This window comes from Podarcis cretensis (assembly GCF_951804945.1).
Source record: "Podarcis cretensis genome assembly, chromosome: 3".
Lineage (NCBI taxonomy): Eukaryota > Metazoa > Chordata > Lepidosauria > Squamata > Lacertidae > Podarcis > Podarcis cretensis.
Window position 1 is genome coordinate 31,474,630 of NC_137172.1, and position 14,454 is coordinate 31,489,083.

General features: G+C 42.5%; 1 protein-coding gene across 3 annotated transcripts in view; it reads left to right on the plus strand.

Moving 5' to 3' along the window:
* MIA3 (MIA SH3 domain ER export factor 3) overlaps window positions 1–11,840 on the plus strand; it is a 38,382-nt gene extending 26,542 nt beyond the window's left edge. The window contains exons 14-28 of one of the 3 annotated variants that reach the window (XM_079969148.1): window positions 2,851–2,973; window positions 3,087–3,189; window positions 3,654–3,709; window positions 4,187–4,277; window positions 5,104–5,242; window positions 6,082–6,183; window positions 6,263–6,323; window positions 6,429–6,464; window positions 6,610–6,677; window positions 7,554–7,651; window positions 7,754–7,876; window positions 8,732–8,808; window positions 8,970–9,041; window positions 10,264–10,405; window positions 10,959–11,840. In XM_079969148.1, the coding sequence (XP_079825274.1) occupies window positions 2,851–2,973; window positions 3,087–3,189; window positions 3,654–3,709; window positions 4,187–4,277; window positions 5,104–5,242; window positions 6,082–6,183; window positions 6,263–6,323; window positions 6,429–6,464; window positions 6,610–6,677; window positions 7,554–7,651; window positions 7,754–7,876; window positions 8,732–8,808; window positions 8,970–9,041; window positions 10,264–10,405; window positions 10,959–11,281 (1,614 nt within the window). In that variant the 3' untranslated portion in view covers window positions 11,282–11,840. The other 2 variants (XM_079969149.1, XM_079969150.1) reach the window with 2 other exon arrangements.
* The last annotated feature ends 2,614 nt before the right edge of the window (window positions 11,841–14,454 follow it).

A 14,454-nucleotide genomic window follows, 5' to 3' on the forward strand; every position in this document is an offset into this window, starting at 1 on the left:
GTTCTTTATAAATTAGGCTTTGCTTTGTGTACATATCAGACCAAGTTAATTCTGCTTGAAAAGTTTGCTCATTTTAAAATATTGAGGGGCATGAGTAGTTGTTGGCATCCATCTGTCTCGAGAGACAGTGGAGTGCACCTCCTCAGGTGAAGTCTAAACACTGTGTTAGCAGCACCGAAGTGACCTCTGGGATGTGAGCCTGGGTAGTATATATGGAGGTCCTGGACCATCTAGACAACAAGACCCCCCTCTCGGTCTCACTGATGTGGTCCAAAGGAAAGCAGAACAATATGTTTGGCAGCAGCTTGGCTGGAGTTGCCAGAAGGAGGTGTACAAGGCGCAATCCAACCATCTTAGTGACTCTGCTCAGATTGTGTGTAGGGTTTACTCCTTAGCCCTTTCCTCTCCTGAAGATATCCCACAATGCAGCAGAAGTTTAGGCTCAGAGTTTTCCTTCTCCTAGATGGGCTATCTTCTCAGCTTAATAAGCCCCATCTGCCCCTTACTTCCCCCTACAGCATGTGCAGAAACCACCTTCTTCACTGTTGGACCCACTATTGGTCTCGTCAGGGATTGGGCAGTACCCGGGCAGCACTGGGGAAGGAGACAAAGGACAATGAAGATAGCTAGGTTTGCTTTGAGTGTGGCAAAATCTAGGGGAAGCCTTGGGGAATCAGTTGACCCCCCAGGAGCTAAAGCAGGGATGGGGAACCTTTTTTCTCTTGAGGGCTGCCTGACAGCAGTGGGCAAAACCAAAACCAATGGGGAGCAGGCCAGGCTTGTGTAACTCATTTCACAGGATGGTTCCTTATTTAGTAAAAGCCGTTTTTAATATTTTTCCTTGGAAAAGCAGTATTGGGAACATTTTTTGCCAGTTCTGTTGCCATCATAAAGCCATTGCTTAATATCTTCCTCCTTTAGCAGAACAATGTGGGAGGAATGCAAGACTAGAGAAGGAAAGGAACAAGAGTCTGATAACTCTGGGGACATAAAACTGGCTGAAGGTTTCATCCGGCCTCTGGAATACACATTGTCCAACCCTAAGCTAATGGATTGTTGCAATCAGGGATGGTGAATTTCTTTGGAGATTCTCAGCAAAAAGAATATATCTGTAATGCAAGTGTCATGCTTCTGTGTTAGCTGAGATGGTATTGTTTTGCGTCCCCATCTGTGCACAGAAGTTAAGGAGCAGCAAGCAGTCTTTGTAGATGTATTTGACCCTAGATAAATTTGACCAGTGCTTTTTTCTGGGGGTACACATACCCCTAAACATTTTGTGAATCTTTGTACTTTTGTCCGTTTACTGTATTTATTTTTCCCAATTTGAAATATAAAATGGTGATTTTCCTGAGTCAAAATGAGAGCACCCCTAAACATTTTTTTGAAAAAAGCACCGTATTTGACCATATTGAGCTTCACACTTTCTTTTATTAAATCCTTTGCTTATATGACAAGTACAGTTCTTTACAGTGAATTATACTTGCTGTCCTGTTTAGAGCTGGTCATTGCAAAGACAGTCTGGAACCCTAGTGCTAGGAGGCTGGTTTTCATTGCTCTGTGAGAGAATGAAACCTGATGACGGTGCCTCTAGTTCCTGTGACTGGCAAGAACAGCTGCCCACCCCACCCCCCACAGCCATGCTCAATGTTGTTCCTGTGCAGATTCGTAGTGTCCGGAAGGTCATTTCTGGCCATGCTCTTCAGTGTCTTCCTAACTTAAAGTTACATCCATATGATGCCAGAACATAAGTGACAAGGTGAAAGCACATTGAACAAGAAATACTTTTTGACCTTGAGAGAGAGAAAAAAGGAAAGCTGATGAGAAGACCAGGTCAAACTTCCTTAGTTGATGATTCCTAGACTGTTGAAGAAATTACCATAGCTGTATCAGCTGTAGTTATCAGACCTTCTCTTCCCATGACTTCTGGCAACATGTTAACCTTTTGTTACATTGATGATATTGGAGCTAGAGAAGATGCAACCTTGGTAGAAGTGAAACATGAATGCACAATTGTGGGAAAATAAGTGGTTAGGAAACTCCACCATAGGAGCTGCTAGCTACAATATTTACTCGTGTAGAATACCTACATCTTCATTTATATTCCTGAGAAGCTCTCAACAGTAGCTTATAGAAAAAAATTCTCACACAAAATGATGTCCCCATCTGGTTTTGGGAACTGTCTGTGGTTCTCTGACACAGTGGAGTGGGGATGAACAGCTAGATTGTGCTCAGGTTATGATGAAGGCAAGTCTCCCCTTGCTGACAGTTGACACTGATGGGCAGCAGCTCCTACTGAGGTCATTTGAGGCAAGGGAATAGACCACATACAATACATTTTCTCAGTATAATGAAAAATTGGAGAAGGTGGAAATGTTCAACAATGAATTCTAAAAGAAATATAGATGGTTAGACAGATGCTGAAGATGCATGTTATGGTTAGGTGAATCCCATCCTGAATTCCTTTATGTATCGGGTGGGTGCCTTGTGGCAGGTTTAGAAATGTTATTGCTCCAGGGAGAATATTAAAATGGTGATCCTCTGTGAAATCCACCCACCCCTCCTGTTTTCTGGTTTTATTATAAGATGATATCTAAATATATCAGTTAAAGCTGTGCTTTCATTTTAAAGGATTTTGTGCATGGCTGCAGATGATTGTTCTTTTGCCTGTGCCTCCCCTCATTAAGAGCCAGCATTATTTTTTTAAGGGGTGGCATGTTATTTTTTGTTTTGGCACAACTTTAACTTTGACATATTTAGCCACTCTGGTGTAGTTTTAAAACCTGATGGCCTGAGTTACATGCTGTTTGTCATCCCAGTAATATTGTTAATATTGTACTTGTGTTCTTTCAGCTGCTGCAACAAGCAGAAGGCTGGAGTGAGAGGCACAGTGAGCTCAGTGAACAGATCAAGTTGTATCAGAAATCTCAGAATGATATGGAAGAAGCACTTGCCTATAAAGAAAATGAAATTGAAGTAAGCTCTTTTGAAGAACAACTTTCTTCTGTGTTCATGACTCTGTGATTGAACTACTACACCTAATGTTGTGGTCCTATAGATTAAAATTTGCCTTTTTGCTGCTGCTTTAGGTTCTGACTAACTGCATTATGCAGCTGAAGCAGCTTGATGCAGAATCTGAGTCAGAAGGCAAGAGGGATGATGGAAATGATCTGGCCAATGGAGAGTTCTCAGGTACTAAAATCATAGATAACCTGGTAGACCATTCAAGCAGCTAATCTTGAGGAAGCAATAGCTGAAGTCTCCTAGGGGCAATGGTACACAACAGTGAATAATTAACATCTGTTATGTGTCAAATAGAAACAGATACTCCTAATACAAAAGACCATAAATTAAGATGATGATCATCTAACATACTGGCTATGTCACTGAGAAGTAAATTTCTCAACTCTGAATTATATCTATAATGTGAGCAATTCATCAGATAAATAACTGGATTGGATTGCCATTGGCATCTGCCCTTTCTTGAGTCATCGTTAGCATTTAATTGCTATAACTGAAATATTTTCCTGCTTCATGTTGAAATGTGTTGCTTTCATCTGTACACTTCTAGATAATTATCTATGGAGATTTCCTCTTGCCATGTTTTGAAAATTTTGTTTAAACAGACACAATGAAATAATTTTTCTCCCTTCTAGATACCAGGAATGAAAAGATGAAGAATCAGATTAAACAGATGATGGATGTTTCAAGGGTATAACACAGATGCTTTCAATCTTTTTGGACCAGTGGGCACATTTGGGATTCTTGAAATGTCATAGCAGCTTCACAAAATTGCTGCCATGGGGGCATGTACATTCATAAAATGGTTACTGTGTGGGCATGCCCAAGCACAAAACACCCATTTCACATAACACAAACTGGGTAGGCTGAAAGATAACTATCCCACGGATCTGAGTCCAAGCAGAGCCCCAAAATACAAAATTCTTTTGAGCCCATGTTAACACAGATTCCTTCCCCTTACCCACCATAGTGTAGAAGCTCACAAAAATCTGAAATACCTTCAGTAATATTCCACTAGTTATAGTGGGTCTCAAAGGTGCTGTGAGAGAATCTGGGGGCAGTTTGGTACATGAAGTAACCCCATGAAAACATTGTTTTGTGTAATCAATATGGCCCAAGTTTGTATTCCAGGAGAGTGTTTCACTGGCCATTTGTTGCCTTTTTGCAGGTAAAAACAACATTATCTATCATTGAAGAAGAAAGAGATCACATGCGGTCCAAACTTAATGATGAAGTAGCAGCAAGGCATGAGTTGGAAGGTGTGTTCAGCAGATATATAATTTGGAATGACAAGTTATTTAAAAGAAACCACTGCAGTAACTCATCAGTTAAGGGGGTTCCCATTTCCATTCATTAATAGACTAGAAACATTGGGGCACAAGAATGGTTGGTTAGTTCAAATCAGTCAATGAAATCCATCTGCTTTACCCTGCTTTTTGTCCCTAATACTTCCCTTGCCAGTGTGTAATGATGTGGTGACGATAAAGACTACAGTCAACCACTTAGATCTCTCACTGTCTCAGCTCTAGATCCAGCAACTGCATTCCCCATTGGCTGGCATTCATCAGCCTTCTAGATATTCTTTGTCTGCTCATTTCCTTCAGGCCAAGAGAACATAGGGCCTAGAAAAAGGGAACAGTTGTGCATAGTCTACTTTTTCCACTCCCTGTTGTGTTTGCAGATTCCTGGTTTTTGGCTGCTGACTACTACTTTAAACTATCTTACTTCCCCTAGTGCTTACAGCATCTCCTTATCTTAAGCTCCGGGGAATTTCTTTACAGCCCTTTCTTTGATAGACTGCATTTTGCTTAATTCATGGTCTTATTTCTGCCTCTTTCCACCTACCCTTCTTTCAGCCTCCTTACTTCAGGGCTGCATCTTTCGGTCCTCCTCTTTATGTTGGGACCTCTTCCAAGTCACTGGCCTGTCTCTGTGTGAAGCTTATTTCCACCCAAATTTGCAGTTTTTCCTTCTGTCAAAGAGCCTGGAGTGAAAACTGTCTTGTTTCCTGAGCAATTGAATGTTCTGTGTCACCATATCTTAGCTCTTACAAATGTTGTACTAAATAGGTTTGTCTTATTGCAGAGCAAATCAAGAAGCTGGAACATGATTCTTGTTCCTTGCAGAGAGCAAAATCTCAGCTAGAAAGTGAATGTAAAACTCTGCAACAGAAAGTGGAGATTCTCAATGAGCTTTATCAGCAGAAGGAAATGGCACTTCAGAAGTAAGTACTGGGCTTTTTAAAGATGATAAAAATACCCCAAAACATGGTATAAACCAGTTTACCCCAATCTGGCACCCTTCATATGTTTTGGATGACCTCTCATCAACCCAACCAGCATGGCCAATTGTCAAGAGATGATAGGAATTGTAGTCCAACAGTATTTGGAAGAAATAAGGTTCTGGAAAGCTTGTGTAAGCTATAACATCATTTTGCTCCTTTTCTGTTTACCTTTCATAGAATCTTGGAAGGGACCCAAGGGTCATCTAGTCCAACCCCCTGCAAGGCAGGAATCTCAGCTAAAGCATCCATGGCAGATGGCTATCCAACATCTGCTTAAAAAACTCCAAGGAAGGAGAGTTCACCACCTCTCATGGGAGTCTGTTGCACTGCTGAACAGCTCTTGCCATCAGAAAGTTTTTCCAAATGTTTAATCGGAATATCCTTTCTTGTAACTTGAAGCCATAGCCTTGAGTCTTAACCCTGAAGAGCAGGAGAAAACAAGCATGTTCTCTCCGCGGTGTGATAGCCCTTAAGATATCTGAAGATGGCTATCATATCTCCTCTCTTTTCCAAGCTAAACATACCCAGCTTCTGTTTTTTCAGCCATTCCAATAGGGCTAGAATTGATCCCCATAGCTGCAAATAATTTAAAAAAAAAAAATTTACCCCACCATTGAATCAAGGAGAGGCTGAAACGCCAATTGACAATTTGTCATTGTTGAGGACTACCTGAAACATGGAGTTGTGTAAGAGTGATACAAAAGCTTTAGAACTTTTTCCAATGCTGTCAGGTTGTGTCTGGCCACAGAGGGTTAATTATACCTAAATTTGTGCTTTAGGAAGTTGTCACAAGAAGAGTATGAGCGTCAAGAGAAGGATCAGAAGCTCTCTGCTGCAGATGAAAAAGCAGTCCTGGCAGTTGAAGACGTGAAAAAATACAAGTAAATAGATCGATTGATGAATGTAATGTCTCATATTTTCAGACAGTGAGCAGAAGTAATCTCTCAAATTCTTTGACAGAAAGAGAATTGATGAAATCGTTGAAGAACTGCAACAAACAGAGCGATCTTACAAGAATCAGGTGTGATGCTATCCCAGTAAATCTTTCTGAAGCAGTAGATGTAGTATATAAGCCAATGTGCAGACCCAAATAAACTTTTCTTCCTTCCTTCCTTAATGTTTTAAGATTGACATCCATGAGAAGAAGGCCCATGAGAACTGGGTAAGGATTTTATTAAAGCATATAAAAAAACCCTTTTCATTTAGTTGAGCAGGGCAGTTAATGCTTTTCGCAGAGCAGCAGCAATTAGCCTTTAATGTGTATTTTCCTAGCAGAATGTGACTTTCACTATTTTTTTCTATTGCAGCTCATAGCACGTTCTGCCGAAAGGGCATTAGCTGAAGAAAAAAGGGAAAATTCCAACTTAAGGCTCAAGTAAGTATGTTCTCTACTTGGTAACTGCAAAAGGTGCTTGGTTTTATAGACTGCCACTAATACTAAGCTGGGACGCGGGTGGCGCTGTGGGTTAAACCACAGTGCCTAGGACTTGCCGATCGGAAGGTCGGCGGTTTGAATCCCCACGACGGGGTGAGCTCCCGTTGTTCGGTCCCAGCTCCTGTCAACCTAGCAGTTCGAAAGCACCTCACAGTGCAAGTAGATAAATAGGGACCGCTCTCCGGCGTTTCCGTGTGCTGTACTGGTTCGCCAGGAGCGGCTTAGTTACGCTGGTCATGTGACCCGGAAAGCTGCGGACAAGTGCCGGCTCCCGGCCTCTTGAGCGAGATGAGTGCGCAACCCCAGAGTCGGTCACGACTGGACCTGATGGTCAGGGGTACCTTTACCTTTTAATACTAAGCTATTCACAACTGCAGGTTTCTTGGTGAAAATGCATATTATTTAATGGCAAATTCCTTCAGCGACTTGCCGACTTTCCCCCCACATTGTGGGGGTGCATCATGTGATGTGTTATGTTACACATCATGTGACGTGTCCTGCCCCACCTAGCTCGCGCGCCACACCGAGATGCTCAAGCATCCTGCTGCTGTGATGCCAGCACTCCTGTGCCAGGTGGAGAATGGGAAGCGCAAAGCAGGGCTCCGTGCTCAACCTCTTCCCCACACGACATCTGTGGGGATTAGGAAGTGGAGCGGGGGCTACAGGATTTTGGGGGAGCCCAGCCCCCTCCTTGAAAAAATGTTGGGGGCTGAAGACCCCTCATCCCCCAACCACATGGCGCACCTGCTTCAGCACTATATCGTACAAGCATGAATGCACTTTGAGATTAATTTTGGATTTTTCCCCCTTTAACAGATTAATAGAGATGGATCAGAAAATAGCTGCGCTTCAGAGACCACTAATTGTGAAACCAACTGCAGGCCGACCAGACCATCAAGCCCCCCCTCGCAGAGGTAAATGCTCTGTTCACCTTTTGCTAGGGATCTGAAATGTCAAGCCTAACCTTTCAGAAAAGGAAATAAATACTTGACACCAGTGACCATGCTTTATTATAGGTCCATTAAGTCGAGATGGATCCTTTGGGCCCTCACCTGTGAGCGGGGGAGCTCCTTCCCCACCGCTGATGATGGAACCCCTTGGGCGGCCCCTTTCTGCCAATCCAAGAGAAGGTTCAAGAGGTGAATATGGCAATAAATCCATTTTCTTTTTTCCTTAGGTTGTCTTGTTATAGAAGCCTTCTTTATTATCATTGATCACTTTAAACTTTTATAAAGGGCCCATTTTTTATTTTTACGAAATTCTCTCACTTTTCCTTCTTTGGTTTAAGAATGAAAATAGTAAAAATAACAAAGCAGTCCTAAATTAGCCAGAATGGCACACTGTGTTTAAAGATGTTGGATTATAATCCAGTTAATTTTAAGCCTTTTCTGTCCTGCTGACCTTAATAGGAAAATAAAGCACCTTATTTTTTGCTAGCATATGTGCACAGTTTGTAAATGGAGTAATCCTTAATGCCACAATGCTATGCTAATTTCTGCCCTTTTTCCAAGGAGTTCAGAATGGTGTGCAAGGTTTTCTCCCTCCCCCCTTTTATCTTCTCAAACCTGAGAGGTAGTTTAGACTGAAAGTCATTGGCTAAGGTTGCTCAACGAGCTTCCTGGCTGAGTGAGTGTTTGAAACTGGGTCTCCCTGGTCCTAGTCCAATGCTCAAACCACTGTACACGTTACTGTTCAGGGAGGAAGGGAGTGCATAGTCCAGGTCTCTAAACCAGAAGTAGGGAATATGTGCTCCTCAAGATGTTGCTGAGCTACAACTCCCATTCTGTCTGACAATTGGCTGTGCTGGCTGGTGCTTAGAAGCCATTAGGGCATGTAAGTGGTATATAAATTAAGAAATAATTTTTAACAAAATGTGCATACCACTTAGAAGAACAAAAGATCTCTAGTTGTAGACAAGCAACAAGTGGGTGTCCACAATTGAGAAAGTGCATTACTTTTCAAAATGGTAAAAAATATGTGGTCTTTCTCTTTAGAGCTTGGCCCTGCGGTAGCATCCCTAATGAACTGTGGGCCAAGGACATCATCTCCTGCTGCAGTAGTGGATGGAATGGTAAGCAAGGGGCAGGGAGGTTTTAATTTTTTTTCTGAGATGGCATTTTGGGAAGAACCATGTATGTTACCCCACTGTACGGGTCACATCACCTCTTACATATCATGTTCTTATTTTGTCTATCATCTTACTGTCTTTATGTTGCTGGGGGGGAAATAAAGCCAAACCCTGCTAAAGAGCCTGAAGCCCCCTGTGTTTCTACTGCTCCACCTTCATCTGTTGAAGCAACTGCAGTGAGTACCAAGAGTCTGGGATTGGTGCTTTTGCTTTCCCCTGGTTTGATGGAGAGGAGCATGATGCTTCATATCTCAGCATGACAAAATGAGCCCCGCGAGACTCATTTTAGGCTACAACTCTTCTGGGGCTTCTTGACTTCCTAAGGTTGCATACATTGGTGAGGGCAGCTAACATATACTACATTTGTAAAAGCTATGCTTTGGTCCTGAGTTATTTTCTAGAAATCTAATATAGCAGATATTTGAGGCTTTTTTTTTTTTTAATCCCTTGGGTACTTTCTGGATTTCTTTGTGTTTAAATTAACTGTTTGTTTGGGTTTTCTGGTGCTTTAAGAAATACTAACTACATGGATGATGGGTTTTAGGTGGTTAAATATTCAGGATTGTAACTTAGTTGAAACACCTGTTTTTTGTATAGCCAGAGGTGGGGAACCTTTTTCAGTTCAGGAGCAGCATTGCCTTGTGCAGTCTGCATTCCAATCATGGGTGGAGCCAGAGGCAAAAGTAGTTTGGGCAATGGATGAGAGTCTTGCCTTTGTACAGCAGGCTACATTCCAGTCAAGAGGGGACAGAGGTGGTGCTGTGGGTTAAACCACAGAGCTTAGGACTTGCCGATCAGAAGGTTGGTGGTTCAAATCCCTGCAAAGGGGTGAGCTCCTGTTGCTTGGTCCCAGCTCCTGCCAACCTAGCAGATCGAAAGCACATCAAAGTGCAAGTAGATAAATAGGTACCACTCCGGTGGGAAGGTAAACGGCGTTTCCGTGCGCTGCTCTGGTTCGCCAGAAGTGGCTTAGTCATGCTGGCCACATGACCCGGAAGCTGTACGCCGGCTCCCTCAGCCAGTAAAGCGAGATGAGCGCTGCAACCCCAGAGTCGGCCACGACTGGACCCTAATGGTCAGGGATCCCTTTACTTACACGCACAAGACTCTACATTCTCCATTCAGGCAAGGAACAGGCATAGTCTTAACCAGGCAAAAGTACTTGATGGGCACTGAAAAGGCTGGGCAAGGAGGAGTTTAGTCTGAGGCTCATTTAGAGAGGTTTGGAGGGCTGCAACTGGTCCCCTGGCCTGAGATTCCTCACCCCTGTTTGGTAGTATGCAGTGAAAATGAGTTTGAAAATACATAGCTTTCAAACACTTAACATTTTTGGTGGAAGATCAGTTTTATATTTCGCTGGTGTATATAGTAGAAGACTAACTTTTCTGTCTTACACAGGTTAACATGGGTCCTAAAGGCCCACCACCTTACCCAGGGGCCCCCATAATGGGACCGCCAGCAGCTGGACATTTGCCACCACCTCCAGTTCGTGTTGGACTTCCACCCCGGCTACCCTATGGACCTCGACCGCTTCCCTTAGGTATGGTTGTTTTTCCATTGTGCTTTTTTTTAATAAAAAAAAATTGGCATTTATTTGAATTGGCATTACAGGTTCAAGAATCTTTCTCACAGCCTGTTGTAGAACAAAGAACAAAGTTATCTTTGCGGCAATGAGTGAGTGGGCAGGGGTGCCTCATGGTGAATTTGTGAGAGCTGAGCAATGTTAGCAATACTAATTTGAGAGCCATAACCTGCTTTGAATATTTGGCTGAAGTATTTCATCTGAATATTGCCTTGATAGATTTGGTGAGTCTATTGATAGCAAAGCACAGTTGTAACTATGTGGGAAAAGGACTGGAAGTGACAAGAGAGGCATGCAAAATACAGATGGTTCCTTTTCTGAGAAATGGAACATTTTGTTGTCTGTTCACATATTATCTGCCAGGCATAAAGGCTTCAAATATGCTTCTTTAAAATGGAAGTTGGTAAACTTGGAATTCTGTGCCTGCTGTTTGGTTTCTGCCACATTTCTGGGGTGAGATTGCATGTACTTCCTGCCAGTGAATAATTCACTGTACTGCTTTTCCTTTCAGTACGTGGAGCCCCTCCACCACCTCTTCCAAGAGACTATCCACCTGTCCCTCCATTTGGAATGAGAGACTTTCCACATGGTCCACTACCACCTCCTGATCAGAGAGTATATCAGCGCGGACCTCCTCCTTTCCGGCCTTCATACCCAAGAGATTATCCTCCAGGCCCTCCACGGCTACCTCCGCAAGGATTAAGGGACTACCCCCCTCCTCCTGCCAGAGACTTGCCACCTTCAGGACCCAATGACTACCAAGGAGGTCCTTCTGGTCCCCCATCCCCAGCTAGCTCACGGGACTCTGCACATCATGCTGAAGAGAAACCATGACTTTGGATTTCTGGACTGATCTCCATCACATTTCATGTGGGGAGGATTTCATTGGCTTCAGAACCAACTCTTCTTTCCTCCTCTGGACTTGGTTTCTATGTAGCTTTTTTCTTTCTTTCTCCTTTGCAGAAATAATTTCTCTAGCAACGCGCATTCGATCACCTTTAAATGAGGACTTGTTCATCCTCTTGGGATGCACATATAATTTTTCTGTGATGAACCTGAAGCCTGCTTCTACAGCTGTGGCTGACCTGCAGCTCTCAACGTGCAATATATGAAAGTACCTGTGTGGTTAGTTTTTAATTAATGTAGCCTATGTAATAAGTTGGTGAATGATTTCAAAATGATAATTTGAACATTTCCTGTGGAAATACCTTTGGTAAGAAATGCTACCCCTTCACATATAGCCTACAGTGACTGTAGACAAGTGGTTTACATAAGGATTCAAATGCAGATATTTTTAAACTACCTGGTATGAAAGACCAGAAACAAACTACTCTGTACTGGAAGGACAAATCTACTAATAAAGTGAGCAAGATCTCTTTCTCTTTTTTTGCTACATTTAGAAGAATGAATTTTGTACAAATCCATTTTCCTTTGCAGTAATGAATAGTACTAGTCACGAGACGGCTTAAGATGAAAGGATAGAACAAACTCTTCCAGCTAATGGGTGATATTCAGCTAAGTTTTAGACCCATTGCGATTAATAGGCCCAACTTAGTAATAGTCATGGATTTCAGTGGGCGTACGCTGAGTAAAACTTAGTTGATCACCACCCAGTGTCAAGCCTCCATAAAGCACACCCCCCCACACACAATTTAGAGCCCTAGCGGCCCAGGAAAGTTCAGGTACGGAGCAAATTTCCATGTCAAGTGCAGATTCCTTAAATCGCAGGCTCAAAAAATTATGAGTTGAAATGGTGCCATTTTACATCAAATCACTTGGTAACTGTTATAAAACAGCACATTTGAGTTGAATCTGAGGGGGACGTGAGCTGGTGGCTCCTTGCCCAGGACTCCTTCCATTACCCCACCCCAGCTGGCTTCATTGGAGTCATTTGACCCTCCTGAGCAGTATGGGCTGTGGAGCTGCAGTGGGGAAGGGGTCTTTGGGCAGATTCAGCTTCCATGAGCAGTACTGTTGAGGATTCACTAGAGATGCTAGCACAGAGGGCTGCTGAAGAGGGGCTCAGAAGCTCACCCTTCCCTTGTGCTCATTTTGATTACTTTTTGCATGTCATGTTTGGCTCTGTAGTAGGCCAGATCTTGTTTCAAAACTACATCAGTCAAGAAGATAGCTCAGATAAGACTACCTTACAACCCAGCCTTAAACATGTCTACTCAGAAGCGACTTCAGTGGGGTTTACTGCTGAATATGCACATGTTTAAAACAGTAATCTCAATGTGTAATTGGTAAGAGTAAACAAAACTTAGTCCAGACTTGAAGCACATGGAAAGAGGCTTCTATAGGCTGCTGCTTCTATGCTAAAACAAATACAAACTTTCCTTCTTTGGAGTACAACACACAGCTTTCTATGGATGATGCTGGTATGTATGAAAGGGCATTTCTAGGAGAATTAGCCCCATCATTAAAAGTAGGCTTCAGTGTTCTCTTATCATTTAATGTTGGTCTTTTGGAAGCTTTCTAAAGGATCAGAAAATGCTTTGAGTATTATGTAAAGAGACAATTCACAGTTCAAAGAACAGTTCCATTTGTGATAATCGCTTAAGGCATTCTGGGGGCGAATACTTTTGCTGGGTAGCATACAGTGGTACCTCTGGTTAAGAACTTAATTCGTTCCAGAGGTCCGTTCTTAACCTGAAACCGTTCTTAACCTGAGGTGCCACTTTAGCTAATGAGGCCTCCTGCTGCCGCCGCCGCGCAATTTCTGTTCTTATCCTGAGGTAAAGTTCTTAACCCAAGGTACTACTTCTAGGTTAGCGGAGTCTGTAACCCGAAGTGTTTGTAACCTGAGGTACCAGTGTAGTAGGAACTACTTGTCTTGACTAAGAATGTTTTCAGAATGGTTCTTGGTATTAAGACTTAAGTTATGTGCCTGCCAACAAGAAACAATCCAGCTGTGGCTTTTCTTTCCCCCCTTCTACTGGGTAAAACAAGTTTTACATTAGAAAGTAAACTAGCCGGCAGTAGCAGGATTGTTGGATATATAAGCAAGCTCTGGGTATGTGACTTTGCCACCTCAAAGAAAGTACTGGTCCTTGCTTACCAAGGCTCTTGAGTAAACTTGCAAGAAAATGGTTCCTTTCCTCTTATGGATCAGTAACTAGTTAATGTGCAGCAAGTAATAGGTAAGTGAAAACACTTGGCTGGGAACAAACACTGAATTCAGTAGGATTTCCTTCAGAGTAGACATGGTTAGGACTGCTGTGACTCTCATGTGACCTAGTTTAGTGATGTATTGCTTTATATCTGCACTTTAAAAAAGCATTTTGTGCATTCTCATCTTTGATCTGTAATTAATCCAGAGAGGATTAGGCCTGCCAAATTATAAGTACAAGGACTTTAAGGGAGGGGAAGTAAAGGGATACATTTTATTCCACAATCCAGCGGGGTGGGGGGTATTCTCTTTTACATTAAGTGGTGTGTAGTGTTGCTCATCTATTTTTTGTTGTTTTTTTAAAAAACCTTTGCACACTAACCCATCTCCAAAAGACCTTATAACATGAAGATGCCCAGAATGGTGCCTGTGGATTTCTGAAGAGCTCCCCGTTTGTTTCTGTTAAAGCAGAGCAATATAGTTCCTTAAAAAAAAAAAAGTAAACGAAGCTTTTAATTTAATGTTTTTTAAAAACCCTCTGCTGATCAAACAGTCCAGAGCTCTTCAGGCAACATTTGGACAGCCCTACTTCTTGCAGAGCCTAGGGCCCTAAGAAATGGAGATTATAAAGCATATAGCTATCACCCCAGTTGGTCTCATTATTTGGCCTCTCCACAGAGTTGATGCACACCCCCTTAGTTAAGTATCCATGCAAGTCCATGATCTCAAAATTATTTTGCATATTTCCATTCTCTTAAAGATAAGGTAAATTTCACAGGGAATTTTGTACCGAGGCTGGCAAAGAGCACAGTTCCTCTGGTAACAACAGTTGTTTCCTCCCTTAAGGTTGTTATACAATTTCTTTTTCCTATAACAAGGTAATTAGGGTGGCTTA